This window comes from Mustela lutreola, chromosome 4 (assembly GCF_030435805.1).
Source record: "Mustela lutreola isolate mMusLut2 chromosome 4, mMusLut2.pri, whole genome shotgun sequence".
In the NCBI taxonomy this organism is placed as follows: domain Eukaryota; kingdom Metazoa; phylum Chordata; class Mammalia; order Carnivora; family Mustelidae; genus Mustela; species Mustela lutreola.
The window spans coordinates 63,664,546-63,680,850 of NC_081293.1; the positions used below are offsets into that span (position 1 = coordinate 63,664,546).

The following is a 16,305-nucleotide window of genomic DNA, read 5'->3' on the forward strand; positions in this document are numbered from 1 at the left end:
ATGGTTTTTAATATATTTTGAAATATGGGAGTGTGATGCTTCCAGCTTTGTTCTTTTTCAATATTGCTTTGGCTATTTGGGGTCTTTTGTGGTTCTATACAAATTTTAGGAATATTTGTTATATTTCTATGAAATTTTTCACTGGAATTTTGATAGGGATTGCACTGAATCTGTAAGATCACATTGGGTAATATGGACATTTTAACAACATTGATAATTTCAAATCTTGAGCATGGACTATTGTTCCATTTATCTGTGTCTTCCTTTTTTTTCTCATTAATATCCTGTGGTTTTCAATATACAGGTCTTTCACCTTCTCGGTTAAATTTATTCCTACTCATTTTATTCCTTTCCATGCAATTATAAACTGGAGAGTTTCATTAATTTTTCTTTCTGATGGTTTGTTATTAGTATATAGAAACAACAGATTTTTGTATATTTGACATTTTATCCTGCAAGTTTGTTGAATTTTTTAGTTCTTACAGTTTTTTGATGGACAACTTAGGATCTTCTTTATATAATATCATGTCTACCTTTACTATATTTTTACCTTTCCAGTGAGATGTATTCTTTTCTATGTTTTCTTATTACTAATTAGTGTCCTTTCCTTTCTGCTTGTAGAAGTTCATTTAACATTTCTTTTAAGGCCAGTTTAGTGCTGATGAACTCCTTAGCTTTCGCTTGTCTGGAATACTCTTTATCTTTCTTTTCAATTCTGAATGATAAGTTTGCCACATGGAATATTCTTGATTGGAAGTTTTTCCTTTCAGTAAGTTGAATATATCATGCCATTCTGTTCTGGCCTACAAAATTTCTGGTCAAAATCTGATTATCTTATGGAGGTTGCCTTGTAGGTAATAAATTGTTTTATTCTCTACTTGTCTTTAACATTTTAATTATAACATGTGTTGGTGTTGGTCTTTTTTGGGTTCATCTTATTTGGAACTTTCTGGGCTTCCTGGGTTGGATATCTGATTCCTTCTCTAGGTTGGGAAGGTTTTTAGTAATTATTTCTCCAAATGAGATTTCTATTCCTTTCTCTCTTCTCCTGGGAACTCTGAAGTGAATGTTAGTATTCTGATGTTTTGTAAGTCCCTTAGGTGATCTTTACCATTTTTTTTTTTTCATTCTTTTGCTGCTCTGACTGGATGAGTTCCATTGTCTTCTCTTCCATCTGACTGATCTTTTCTTCTGTTTCATCTAGTCTGCAGTTGAACCTCTCTAGTGTATTTCTTTTTTCACTTTGGCTATCATGATTTTCAGCTCCGTGACTTCTATTTGGTACTTTCTTATATTGTCCATCTCTTTGTTAAGGTTCTCATTGCGTTCATTCATTCTTTTCCCCACCTCAGTGAGCATCTTTAGGCCATTATTTTCAACTCTTTATGAGGTAAATTTCTTATCTCTATTTCATTAAAGTTTTTTCTCAAGGTTTTACATTTTTCTTTCATTTGATACATACTCCTCTATTTCTTCCTTTTGCTTGATTCTGTGTTGGCTTCTGGATGAAATAGCCATGTTTCCCAGTCTTTAAGGAGTGTGCTTATGTAGGAGATGATCCTTGTCACTCAATTCTGCCTCAGTTCTTCATTGTGTCTCTAACATTTGTGCTTGTCCACACAACCTATTACATTTTTAATATTTCCCAGTAGTTGAGAATGTATGTACCAAGATCTGTCACTGTCCTAAGGGGAGAATCTCAGTGTATGTATATTCAGGTAGTATCAGCAACATCACAACTGCTTTTAGGATCCAAACTGTTCAACAGAAACTTAGGATTTCTCTAGTTCACTCTAAGAGCTCCTTAAGGAGGCTATTATAATGAAATCTTTATCACTCTCTCTATATATATCATGTTTAAACACACACACACACACACGGACACAGATTCAGTATCTAAAGCCTCCTGTCACAATGCTGTATTAGGAACTGGAAATCTATGGCATAGAACAAAAGTTTTCCATTGACTACATACAAAAATCTCACTGGAAATCTTTTAAAATAGTAAGTAGGTAAGTTTCTTCTATTTCTTTGGCAAATTGATACATTACATTTTTAAATCATTCTGTCTTCAAGTTAACAAAAATTTAAATTTACAAGTTATGTAAAATGCTTATTTTATGAAGTCACTCATACTTTAACATGTCCTTCATCCTTTAATTCATTATAATTTTGAAATGGCAAGTGCAGCTTATGTTACCAAAAACATTCCCTTTAATCTGAAAAATGTGATTTCTGAAAAGTCACTCAACACAAATAAGGCTCCAAGTAAAGCTTCCTTTTCTAAATCAGTTCAAATTACTTATATTTTAGATAGTGATACAGTACGAGAGCCCTAAAAAAATCAGTGAAATAGCACTGAGTTTTGTCAATTACACATATATGTTTTTCTATTTGAAGGGAAGAAAGAAAGGCAGGCCAGTAGAGATTTAAATGCCTTTTTTAAAGTCTTCTTTTTTTGTCTTTTGTCTTAGTGGTTTAGTAATTTTTGGAGTCCCTTGCAGTATTTAAATGAATTTGTGTAAAGACACTGATTTTTTCTGTTTGTGAATTTGTGTAAAGGCACTATGAACTTACTGTTAAAATTTAACTGAGTTTTTATGGTTATGACATAAAGTTAATAAAATAATCCAAACATTGTAGCTATGTTTTAATCAAAGGTGACTATCTTAAACTGACTTAATTCCAAATGTCTGGACTTATTTTAACTTAATGGTTTTATGTCTAAGCAATAATTTAATTTTAAGCTTTTTGTTTATTCCAAGTAAAGTCAAACAATATGTACATTTGTTAGGAATAATCTTCGGGCAACAGTTGAGTTGATGTATCCCATTAGAAATGATGTGGGGAGCTTCTTTTGAATAATCTATCTAAACTGTTTCCTGTGATTTGTATAAATAAAAAGGAAAAAATTAACTATATATCCTTTCTATTCAAAATTAACTATTGAATGTTAAATATTTTCCACAACTATCCATTTTGGATTTATTGAAATAGTTTTCAGAAGTGGGGCCTCTTCCAAATTCTTAGAACACTTGAACTATAAAAGACTTAAAAATATTTTGAAATCCCATGGACAGTAATCTGATACTTAGGAGTTGTTGTTTTTTTAAAGAATAAATGGTGTATAAACTTTAAAATTAGAAATGCATGTATGATCCATCACAGATAGCAATATTTCAGTGCTTATAATGTGCCAGGCCCTTGAGATACAAAGGAGGAAGAGAAACGGAAATAAAATTTATGAAGTATTCCCTATTTTCCAGATACCTTAAATGTTATATAGTTTGTTTTATTTTATTCTTAGGTTTATTTATTTATTTGAGAGAGACAGAGAGAGTGAGCATGGGGTGGAGATGGGCAGAAGGAAAGGTGAGAGAACCTCAAGCAGACTTCCTGCTGAGCATGACGCTGGATCCTGGGCTTTATCTCATGACCCTGAGATCATGGCCTGAGCTGAAATGAAGTCAGACACTCAACCAACTGAGCCACCCAGGCGCCCCTATAATTTATTTTTTATAACACTTCAAAGTTTTTTATAACTTCACTATTTTTATATATTTTATATTATATTTATAAATATATTTATGTATTTATTATATATTTATTTATATTATATATTATATATGTATTTTTTATAACACTTGAAAGTTCAATGATACAAATCTTTCCCAGTTTCAAAGATGAGGAAACTACAGCTCAGTAAGGTTAAATAATTTGTTTATGGTTATAAAGGGAGCAGATGGCAATGAAATTTAAACACACAAAGGAATAGAAAAGAAGGTAAATCACAAGCTGACCACTTTCATTTCATTATCAATATAACACATTTATTCTTCATTCAACTGCTCACACAGTTGGCCTCTGATGATGTGTTGAGGTATTGACCCTGGGGATATAAAATGATATAAAGAGACATGGATCCCAAACTTAAGAGGTTTGCAGTATAGCATATGGTACTAGGTTGCAAGTGCTATGAGAGAGAAATGCCCAAGGTGTTGGAGCCCAGAAGACGGCAAACTTAATTGAGTTACTGCCCTCTATTTTGCTTATCCTCACAACTATGAGAGACAGATATTATTCCCTTCATTTTGTGGATGAAGAAACTGGGCTTCATAGAGATTAAGAGTATTGTCAATGAAAACCCAACTTGTAAGTGATTTACTTTGGACCAATCTCATGTATCAGTTTCCGTTTTCACCTTGTGCCAAACCTGAAATAGGACTCAGTGGTTTTTTTGTATCAATTATGCAAAGTATATTCATTAAAGTGTTAGTGACCAGTGTAGATTTTATGGGAGATTTTTTAAAAGGGGGATTTCATTGTAGCATTCTTTTCTCACTAATATTATTAAAAATTCATTTAGTGTTTAAAGTATAGGCATGTCGTAGGAATGGCAAATGTGATCTATATTCCAAACATGGTTCCCATGCTCAAAGTCAGCCTACAGAGACCAGCCACCAGTGATCTTACTGACTCCCTCACCAATGCATTTCTTAATGCTTTGATCAAAGAAGTGTGTCCTCCGGACCCACCTAGGGATAATGGTTAGCAAGCGGCTAAATGGGTTATACATTATTTCCTCTTCCTGAGCTATCTGAATCTTCTCCTTGCATTATAGCAGAGAAATTCTGGCACATCATCCTAATTGACTGTAGTCCACCATTGAGTTCAATCTTTAGTTAACAAGCCAAGCAGACTAGTAAAGCTACTTCTGGGTACTCGAGCCACACTTTCAAGTCCTGAATCCTGAGTAAGTGCACCCACATCAATACATTCATTCTCCTCAACCTCTATTTTCTCATCTTTTGTTTTGCCCTCTTTGTCTAATACCATATTCTTTGGTGTTGCCTTTCCACTTCACCCTACTCCTGTCCAGTAAATTTTCTGGATACCCCATTCATATGTGATCAGCCCAGTTCAGAATTCCGTGAAGGCAAATTCTGAAGGCCAATCCTATTGTCAATTATTATATGATCAGGCTTCTACAAATAACTATATTACTGGCCCTGGGTAACTGAGGAGGGCTTAATAATGGGATTATTGACAAAGATGGAGGCTGGTTTGGGAGAAAGTAACAAGGATGGTTCAGCACTCTATCTATTTTTATTCTTGGGCCTTATGGGGAAAGGGATGGTACAGTTTCCAGAATACAGATGGAAGGGCTGTATCGACATGACATGAACCTTATCCTTCTCTAGAGGACACACCCAATATGCACTGACCCAGTAGAGAGGGAGCTGAGAGGAAAACCAGTTCAGTTTCTCTCCTCCCACTCATGCCCCCTGTCACCCCACTGGCTCAGCTAGAGGTCAAAGGCTAAAGGAGCCTACTGATAATTTCTAGAAATGCTGGCCTTCTGAGGCACAGAGTAGGGTAGAAAAAGGGGGAGTGGATCTTGGAGTGGCAAACAAAATCTATCCAAACAATAGACCAAGTATTTAATGTAGGCTTATCTATGGTATTTAAAATGTATTTAGGAAATAGCTATGTTCAATTATAATTGTTTTCATCTAGATAACTAATTATATTGAATAAATGACTGCATTCATTTTGTAAAAATGGAACAATTAAATATTCAGGACTTCAGTCATAGAGTTTATCTTAAGGAACATCTCAAGATTTAAAAAATTTACATTTATATCAAAGTTATGCTCATTTGTGTTTAAGGATTACATTACTCCAAAATATTCATTACTTAACAAAGAATAATAAAGTACTTTCCCTTCTCTTTTCTCAGTGTTGGCTGTAACTTAATATACAGTAACAGTGTCCATTTTCATAAACTGTATATAAGCCGAGTATATGTATTTGTTTAGCAGTATTTATTATATAAAAAAGGATAGCCTGGGGTGGTTGTGTAGAAAGTATAAAGAAATCAAGAAAATTATAAAAGTGCGTAATAATTTAAAACAAAATTTTTGTAATATGATTTATATCTTATTTTTTTAGAAAACATGTTTGGAAGGTAATAAAGTTATACCATGTTCTATTTGTTGGTATTTCAATTGTTAAACTTCCATAGGTAATTAATATGACATGCTGCTTAGCTAGAAAGTGGTCTGAACAATCACTTTCATTCACAGTTTTCTTTGGTGTCCCTAGGGTTTAAGTCACAGTCTTTGCAGAAAGTCTGGAACAGCAGTAAGTATGTGGACATTAGTTCTCAGGTTTCATATCTTTAAAATGTGGTTAAGTTGGAGCCCACCTCCTATGGTGAGGATTACCTATGTTGATACCTGAAGTGCTTAGACAGTTCCTGGTATATTGTAAATGCTCAGCTAACTTAGCTTCCCGTCAGCCCTACACTTTTACCTAGTTACATATTATCCTAGATCTCTACCCAAGGTAATTAGCTCAGAGGAACTTTCTGTGATTCTCTGTCCCAGATTAGAGAAAGCTTTCTAATACAGGTCTTTATAGTAATCTGTATTTTTCCTTTACAGTACTTGGCTTATGAGTACATGCCTGTGGGCTCATCAAATCACTGTCCATTTCTTTTGCCTATTTGGCATTACAAGTAACTGTGTTTGTTTTGCTAACCCATGTCACACACCGATAGTGAAAAAAGTATTTGTAAACAAACTGACTCAGAGAACTTAGTATGGCAGGCATACCACAATTGTTTAATAATTATCTTGATTATTAAAGGTAGCAATAGACACAAATCTGAAAATTACTAGCAATACCTAGTACTGGAAATGCATTTATAAGACAGTGATCTTGAACCTACAATTTTTCCTCAGGGTGAAATAATTGTTGAGCTTTGCCCATGTGGAACTTAAATGCACACTATCTCTGGTTTCTGAAGCCAAAGAAGGCACTGAGACCAATATCTGCTTGGCTCAGGTACCAGGTGAGGTTTTATAGTTACTAGTAAGTCTTGCTTATGAAAGGCTTAGTTTCAAACACTTAAACAGTTCTCTTTATAATTCTTGTCTGACCTAATAAGAAAATGCTATTTTTCAAATGAATGATTTTTATTTGCACAAATCAGAAGAAATAGAAATTTGATTATACAATGAAGAGATATTTATTAAGCACCTATTATGTGCAATCTAATTTGGGATATGAGCCATTCACAGTGGAGAATTTGATTTTTTTTCAACTCCAGGAGACCTCCTAAGAGTGAGGAGCCATCAGAGTAGGACAAGTGTGTTGTGCAAGAGCAGCCTGACACAGGGGAGGAGATAACAAAAGATGAAGATGTGAGAACTGGAGGGTGACTGAAATTGGAGGAAAAAGAGATTTCAGCTATTGCTATAAATAGGAAATATGTTATTTATCTGCTGCTATGTAAATTATCCCAAATGTGGCAGCTCAAAATCACTTAAACACTTAAAGTCAACCATTCTGTGGGTCAGGATCTGAAGCTGGCTCAGCTGGGTGGTTTTGGCTCTGGGGCTCTCACCAGTAAGGCTGTTGGTCAAGGCTGTAATCATTTCCCCTTGGGATGAGGATCCTCTTCCTACATCACTCATGTGGTTGATGGCAGGCTTCAGGTCCCAGACAAGTGGGCCTCTCCAAAAGCTTCCCGAGTGTCCTTATGACACAGCGGATGGCTTATGCCAGTGCAAATGATTCAAGAGGCAGATATCAAGAGAGTGAAAGAAAGCCTTATGGTAATTACAACATGGAAGCCACAGTTCTTTTATAGCTTAATTTTAGGAGTGACATCCCATCAGTTCTGCCATATTCTGTTCTCTAAAAGAGAGTCATTAAATCCAGCCTGCATCAAAGAAAGAGAAAGCTCTTGAATGAAGAAGTGTTAAGGAACTTGTGTACATATATTTAATAATGTTAGAAGAAACATGAAGGGGCAGGGAAATATCCAGATATATCCAGATGCATAATGTCTGGGCTGACCTTGTAATGAAAGCTTACAATATAAAGATTTAACTATCTCCCTCTAGCTCCTAGGAATCAACTGTGTTTGTGTTTTTGTACATGTGTATTTGTGTGTGTGTGTGTGTGTGTTTCAAAAGGCAAGGGCAGGCCGGAGAGGATCCCCCTCCATAGTCAGGTGACATACAAACTAACACTGTAAAGTGCAATGCCTTAATGTCAAATCCCAACAGTGGTCAGTAGGAAGGGAGGATTCAGCATGGCTTATGGAAGTCAGGAATGGCTTCATAGAAGAGTTGCTTCAAATTGTAAATATTAATATGTGATGTTTATATATTTTGCTTTTTATTGAAAAAAAGATAATTCGAGTTTGATTTCTTGCTGTTTAAATGGAGCAAACATATCTGTTCACTTAACTGTTAGTTCTATGTCTCTTCCCATCTAAAATTCTTGATCTCTTTAGTTAAAATGTCCTAATTCTTTAAGTTACTGAGTATCAAATAAGAACCGTAAAACATTCTCTGAATAATGGGTTGTTGTACCAATTTGGTTGTTCTTTTGAGAGAAATAGAGGCAGAAAGACAGACAGACAGAGATAGAGCCTGATAGAGAGAAAGAGAGAGACACTCCACCCATAAACACTGGAAGAATTCTGTCTGTACCAGCAGGCATGCTAATCCTGAAATAAGGGAAAGTAGGTTGCTGTTCCCATCTAAATTTCTATTAGTCCAAAAGCCATGCTCTGGGAGCTTTGAAACTCTATATTCATCAGTTAAACTTGCCACGTTTGCTATGGTCATTAGTGCTTCAAGCAAACAAAAGAAATAAGCAATTAAAAAAAAAATCAAACCAACCAACAAAAAACACTCTACCTCACCTACCCTTCTATTATTTCCTTGATAAAGCACAGAGCTAGTTTGCCACAGAAAACTTTGGGATTTTTATCCTCTTTACTCCTATAGTGTCAATGGTGCTGATGCAGCTGCATAATTTGCATAGAAAGTTGCTTGATTCTGTAGTCAGAATACCAATAAGGTGGCCTCTTTCTAAGCATGTTTATTCTCTCTTGATTGACTCTTCACTTGCATGCTTTTCTGCACAATGCACACTTACTTGCATATTCCCAACCATCTGTCAAACATGAAGACTTAAGTCTGGCCTCGTAATCAAACTTGAATGCTAAGGAAACACTGGTATATGTATGGCCGAATAGTATAGAACTGTGACCAAAATCATCTTCTTAAAGAAAATAATCAATAAAAACATGTTACTCTACATACAATTTTGATTGGCTTTGTTTGATTACAGAAATGTGTAACAGTTAAGTTTGCATTCACCAAGATAGAGCTAGCTATACATTTATAGCGAATGACTTCCCAGTTATAAACAACTGTAGTTCTCTATCCACACCAACTATAGCAGTCCAACATGATTTCCAGCCTGTAGAAAGGAATCTACTTTGTCATTCTATTAGTTATGCTACCTAGAGTAAGACTGGCTCATCATAAATTTTATTAGCTTTACTAACAAAACAACATTTGGAAGTATACTCAAGGGAAGAACAGGACAAAATAGTTTAAATTGGAATTATACTAGAAAATCCTAAAAAAATTTGGGATGGATAGCCACACACTTATAGATAATCTGACTCAATCTCCTATCTAATGCTGTAAACTATTTTACAAAATATCTTTCCAAAATAATCATATAGCTGAATCAGAGTACACTCAATGAAGATAAAATTTATTACCTCTCAATTCACTCAATAAAATTTTGTAAGTGCCTTTTGTTTGCCAGGATCTATGCTAGGAGTTGCTAGTATCAGAGTGTGGAAGGCATAAGCCCCTGCCTTTCCACAGCTTATCTTTTCCATTTCTGTATATGTCTATTTTTTAGAAAGTGATTGCATATACCTAGTCAAAATCTTCCTTCAGAGTAGCCAGTCACTGGTCTTTGGTCTGCCAGCTGGGAGTCAAACAGACAAGACAAATCTCTTTTTTATGCTCTGCTATCTTTAGATCTGAAGATAGTTATTATATCTTCTCTGAACTTTTTCTTCTTCAGAGTCAGTTCTCTGGTCATGGAAAATCCAGGTTATTTTTCTCCTAACACATTGTGATTTGAATATGCTTCTTTTAACATGCGGTCTCTGAACATTATATAATCTATTTTAGACATGTCCAGACATCTTAGAGAAGAATGAAAAGAGTACTTTTTCTTTAAACCAGAAGCTTGGATTATTAATGGATTCTGCTGAGTATGTAATCACAAAATAGGAACATTGATTTTTCTTAGACTCGATTCATCCTGCCACTTCTTGCCATCTATTGGCTGGATAATATCTTAAGTAATAAAGTAACTCCCTGTAGCTAGCATCCTTGTTTTCCAAGTCTTGTTGTGATCACTGTGGACATTTTGGTGATTTATATAACTCATGAATAATAAGATGCTCATCCTCGAGTAACAATTAAATCATTTGCAATAGAACCTTTTGCTTTAGGGAAAAAGAACACTGCCTAATCACATAAACATGAAATGCATCTCTTCAAAATAAAGCAGACATTTTCATAATGTTATACAATCTTTTAAAGTTAAATAAGCAAGAAAAAGAAGAAATAATGCTGAATAAGAAAAGTAAAAGGAAATGAGATAAAACTTATATAGTCTTCACTCTGGGAGAAAGCTACATGCTGACTGCAAAAAATTTGAGGACATACAGACAAACATAAAGGGAAAGCAGATACTATGAGATATATACTATTACTATCAAATGACTGTAGCTAATGATTTGATGTCTGTCCTTCAGGGAGTATTCTCTCTCTATATATACATATATATGGATATAAAATTATAAACTGCAATCACAATAAACACATTCAGTAGTCTTTTTTTTACTTAACATAATGTGAATAATTTTCCATCATAAACACAATCCTATGTGAGTATTCTTAATAATGACTGCAATATATTATATGAAGTCACCGCATATTTTTATAAAACTGCTTGCTAATGATAGGCACTTAGGTAATTCACAGTTTGGATGTTATATATTTTTTTCTACTGTATACAAATAAACAATTCTGCCTATAGTCTGATTTCCTCTTTGGGATAAACTCAAACTCAAATTGTTGGCTCAAAAGGTAAACACATTTTAAAGTTTGATATAGCTTGTCAAACTGCTCTCTGGAGAGTTTACCATTTTATATTCCTCCCATCAGTATATGAGAATGTCAGTTCACCACACTCTCACAAGACAGTATGTTACCATTGTAATTTTGGGGAATATGATTATTTTAGCTCAATTTGCATTTGAGTCCTAGTGTGAAAATCTTTATATACATTTGTTGACTTTTTATATATCTTCTCTTCTAAATATGCTTTGTTAATTTTTCATTAGTGGTCACCTTTTTCTCATTGATTTATAAGAAATTGTGTAAAACATTAAGTCTGTTTATGCTTTTCTGTCATTTGTAGTATAAATTTTATTTTTGGGGTTTGTTTGATTTCTGTTTGTGGTGTGTTCCCATCCCCTAAAACAGCTATACTTTTTGATGTGGTCAATGCATTAGTGGCCTCTGCTGTCTTAATACTACTATATTAGTAGCCTCAATTTATAATAGACATTCCCATTATTCAATAAACATTCCCTAGGTGGTCCATATAAAGTAGAATCTTCATAATTAAAAATGAGTAATGTAAACATATTTCTTCTATATCAACTTTCAATTTTCTGATAATGGGTTGAATGACTGATATTTAAAAGGGGTGATTCAGATTTTTTAAATTACACACTGAAATAATAGCCTCAACTATAATGTTCTGGGTTTGGTCAATAAAAAAAATGTCCCTTCTTTTAGGTTAATTGGTTCAGTAAACAATTACCAAAACATTAGGTAAATAAAAATAGTTCCTATACTGAGAAAAACAAGAGGAAAAAAAAAAATCAGTTGCTCTGATCTCATAGAGCTATGTAATTAGTTCCCAAGATATAGTGCTATATTTGGAAGGCATTTAATAATGAGGAAATAAAAATGTAATGATTGAAAGTACTCTTCCCTCCTTCCCTTCCTTCCACCCATTCTAGTTTCCCTTCCTGCCTTTCTCTTTTCTTCTTTTCTTTTTCTATCTTTGATTCCTTAAAAGGAGTGTTCCTCAAATTGAGCTGTAAGGGAATAATAGCTTTGGGTTGGCAGAAGAGAGGTTGGGGAGCATTTCAGGCGGTAGGAAGAGTTTACTTCATGGCAGCAGTAAGCAGGAAACCTGTAATTATGAAAAGACCAATCAGAAAACTGGTCAGAGAGGAGCTGAGATTAATGCTAGTGGGCCAACTGATGAAAAGACTTGAGTGACAGGTTCAAGAGTTTAGGCGCCATGTGATCTGTGATGGAAACCATCTTTAAATTATGCTCTGCTATTTATCAGTTATTTTACTGAAGACAGATCTCTGAATTTCTCTTAAAAGATTTATATTTAGGGAGGGATGATTATTTTCCTGTGCTTTGGAGAAAAAGGACTAGAGTGAAATTTGATAAATTGTATACCCAAACGTCAACCATTTTCTTTAAATGATAGATTCTAAAGTCAGTCACACATGCCAGCTAGAGCAGATAGAGTTATTTTAACACAACAATTTCTGATTGATTTTCTTTAGCAACACCCAATGTGAGCAGGTCAAACTACAAATTATGTCCTGTATGATTTTCCCTTCCAGCAGTTTGCTAATAGGATCATCCAACAAGAAAAAAAAAAGTATTTTTTCAAGATTAAAAATATCATCTGGATAAGTTTAGATTATTTTGAGAGGTACATTACATCTCAAGGGTAAACTGAATAGAAAAAAGGTATCTTTACAGATACGCTTCAGTTGCCTTTCCCCTTTTCAAAATATGACCAGACATGCAATGTTGTTTTTGCTGCTTTTTTTTCCCCTTAAAAGAGTGAGTGTTTACATAAGTCTCATATTTTGTCTATTCAGGACACTGTAACTTTATAGTTTAAAGAAAGAAAATAAAATTTATGTTCCTATCTGGTTACTTTTCCCCCCCAAAGCTAACAATTTTTAAGTGCAGTGTCATTAACACCCATAATCTATGTGGGTTTTGAAATAAGAAAGAAAAAAGTGCTTTCTTTATTTTGTTTTTGCTTTAGGAATAAGTGCTCAGAAAATGAAATTATATACAATTGACACTCACTGATTTTAGAGAGGTCTGAATTTTCTATATTTGCTGACTTTAAGTGGTATTATTTTGGGTTATGAAAGACTGCCAAAACATGACTCTAGGCAAGGTAACCACTTAGGTATATTTATCATTCTCTTTAAATATCTTTCTGAGTATACCATATTTATAATAATCAGATTCTGTTACAGTACCACTTGTGAAAACAGGGCCTCCATAGCAGCTGCAGTTTGTACAATGCACAACTCCATTAATCATATAGACTACAATGGAATGGTGCCTCCTGGAGTTGTGCAGAGGGAGTCTATGTGAAGAAGTCCATGTTATAAAGTAAAATTCTGAAACATATCAAGTATGCAGACTTAAACAGTCAAAATAAAACTTTATCTATTACATTTTGTAAATTAGAGAAACTATCAAAGCAATCATGTAAGGTTTTTATATTAAAACAAATATGTACATGTATGTTTAAATATATATATATTTGTATATGTGTATAAATATATGTGTATATATATATATACATATATATATATATATAACCTTTGAAAGTACAAATGATCCAAGATTTGATATGTTGTCACTTTGGTAAAATTAAAATGAATAAATATTTTTAAAATGTACTATGTATACATAATTCATGATATCAACTTTATTTTCTCAGAAAAAATTTGGGATGCTATAACACAACACCAGATTTTTACTCTACAAATTACTTTTCAGCTAAACCTAATTTATATTTAAAACGTGGCAGCAACACACTTGCAAAGTATTTAGTTTTATGGATTGGGAGTTCACCTATTTTTTTCTATTCAGTCTTTTATTGTGTAAACACCCAGATGATCTCTGTCAATATATTAGTATGGAAACATGTTTATATGCCTGCACTTAATTTATAAAATGTGTCTCAATACTTCTTGGGAATGCATTAGGGAGCTCTACAACCTTATTAGCATTTGTTGTTGTCAGTGTTTCAGTTGGCCATTCTAATAGGTGTGTAGTAATGTCCCATTATTGTTTTAATTTGCAATTCCCTGATGAAATATGATGTGGAGCATCTTTTCATATGCTTATTTGCCATCTGTATATCTTCTTTGGTGTGGAATCTGTTAAGATCTTTGGACCATTTTATAATCAGATTGTTGGTTTTCTTATTGTTGAGTTTAATGAGTTCTTTGTATATTCTGGATCAAATGTATTTTTTGTGAATATTTACTCCCAGTCTGTGGCTTATCTTTACAGTCTCATGATATGGACTTTCTCAGAGAGTTTTTTATTTTAATGAAGTCCAGCTAAATCATTTTTTTTCAATGAATTGTGTGTATTTTAAAGTCATCACCATACCCAAGATCATCTAGGTTTTCTTCTACATTATCTTCTAGGAGTTTTGTAGTTTGTGTTTTACATTTATATCTGTGATTCATTTGAGTTAATTTTTGTATAGGATAAGTTCTGTATCTAGACTCATTTTTTTGTTGTGTGGATATCCAGTTGTTTCAGCATGACTTGTTCAAAAAGTCACCTTTGTTCTACTATATTGCTTTTCTCCTTTGTCAAAGATCAATATTTATATTATGAATATTTATATTTATAAAGGTCTATTCCTCAGTTCTCTATTCTGTTCTATTAATCTATTTGTCTGTCCTTTACCAGTACCACACTATCTTCATTATTTTAGCTTTATAGTAAGTCTTGAGTTCAGGTAGTGTCAGTTCTCCAATTTTCTTCTTCTTCTTCTCCAACCTTGTATTGGCTATTCAGACCCTTTTGTCTATTCATGTAAACTTTAAAATGAATTTTTTGATCTTCATAAGATAACTTTTGAGACTTTAACTGTGATTGCATTTAATCTATGCATCACATTGGGAAGAACTGACAACAATATTGAGTATTCTTATCCATGATCATAGAATATACCTTTCCATTTATTTAGTTCTTGATTTCATTTGTCAGAACTTTGTAGTTCTCCTCATACAGATCTTGTACTTATTCATTTAAATTTATACCTAAGTATTTCATCTTTTGGATCTAATATAAATAGTAAAAAGGCAAAAGAAACTACTGTATGTTGGCCTTCAGTAATGTGGTGGTAAAGCATGAGGGTAGAGAACATGTTCTATGGTTCTATGATAACATATCAGTTTTTTAGGTAGCCTGTGCCTCTGGACTGCAAACTTCACAAGAGTTTCTGCTTTTTTCTCCCTCCTTAGATGGGTCAAATGGCTAGAGTGGGTTGGAGTTGGGTGTTTCCAATTACACAGGTTGGTCAGACTGTGACAATACCCTCAGCAGGTTAGGCTCTGGTTAACTCATTTCCCTTGAATGCAGGTCTTGTTAAGAATAACTATGTGGTCTGGCATATTTCAAAGTGGCTCTTTTCCCTCTCCCCCTGCCAGAAATACAGTGATATTTTTCTCAATATTTACTGTGGATTTCTAATCATGCTCTGGGGGGGAAATCTCAGAATGTCGTGGGGCCCCTCATGACTGGGCCCATTTAGAGTTTTTAAATCTCAAGAGTTGTTGGCACTGAGCTTCCAGCAGTTCGTCAATTACATTTCAGGCTTTCTTACCTGGCACTGGTTCCCATGACAGTTTCTACTTATAAGTCTATTACAATAAGCCACAGTGACCTGAATTTGCCGTTTCTCCAATCTTGGGGGAAGCCATTTGCCCTGTGTCCTTCCTTCTCATATGTATCCATGAAGTTGTTCATTTTCAATCTGTTCAGCTTCTTACTCTTTGTTAGGATAGAGTGGAGAATTCAAACTCCTTACGTGCAGATCTGGAAACTACTCCAACCTATCATTTTTAGAAATTTTACTATTATATGTTTAGATGTGAATTTACCATGGTATGTTTACAGGTGAGTAAAATCTAAAGTGGTGTAAAACTTATTATTTCTAGAAAATTAATTTTAAATATTGTGTCTATCTTCTTATTGTGGAATTGACTTCAGTTACTCTATGGCATACCTTTTCACTCTGTCAGTATTCTCTTATATCTCTTATTGTGTTTACCATGCTTTTGCATACCCATAATTCACCTTAGGTATTTTCTTTTGATTAATCTTCTAATTTACCAGTTTTTTCTGTAGTCATGACTAGCCTGTTGTTAAATACATCCATTTGGTTATTAATTTCAATTATTATATTTTCTAATTCCAAAATATCCATTTAGTATTTTTAATAGTTTATAATTTTCTGCTGAAATTCACTATCTTACATTTTATTTTCCAGAATATTTTTTATTTCTTAAGCATAATTATTTTACAGTGTATGACT

At 33.7% G+C, this 16,305-nt stretch overlaps 1 protein-coding gene across 4 annotated transcripts in view; it reads right to left on the reverse strand.

The window, feature by feature from the left end:
* Nucleotides 1-16,305, reverse strand: part of CABCOCO1 (ciliary associated calcium binding coiled-coil 1) — a 125,405-nt gene that overhangs the window by 64,945 nt on the left and 44,155 nt on the right. Inside the window, exon 6 of one of the 4 annotated variants that reach the window (XM_059170161.1) lies at nucleotides 10,712-12,105. The exons of the other annotated variants lie outside the window; for them this stretch is intronic. Within the exon in view, the coding sequence (XP_059026144.1) occupies nucleotides 12,082-12,105 (24 nt within the window). The 3' untranslated portion in view covers nucleotides 10,712-12,081. Of the gene's footprint in view, nucleotides 1-10,711; nucleotides 12,106-16,305 lie in introns of those variants that run through there. 4 annotated transcript variants of the gene reach the window in all.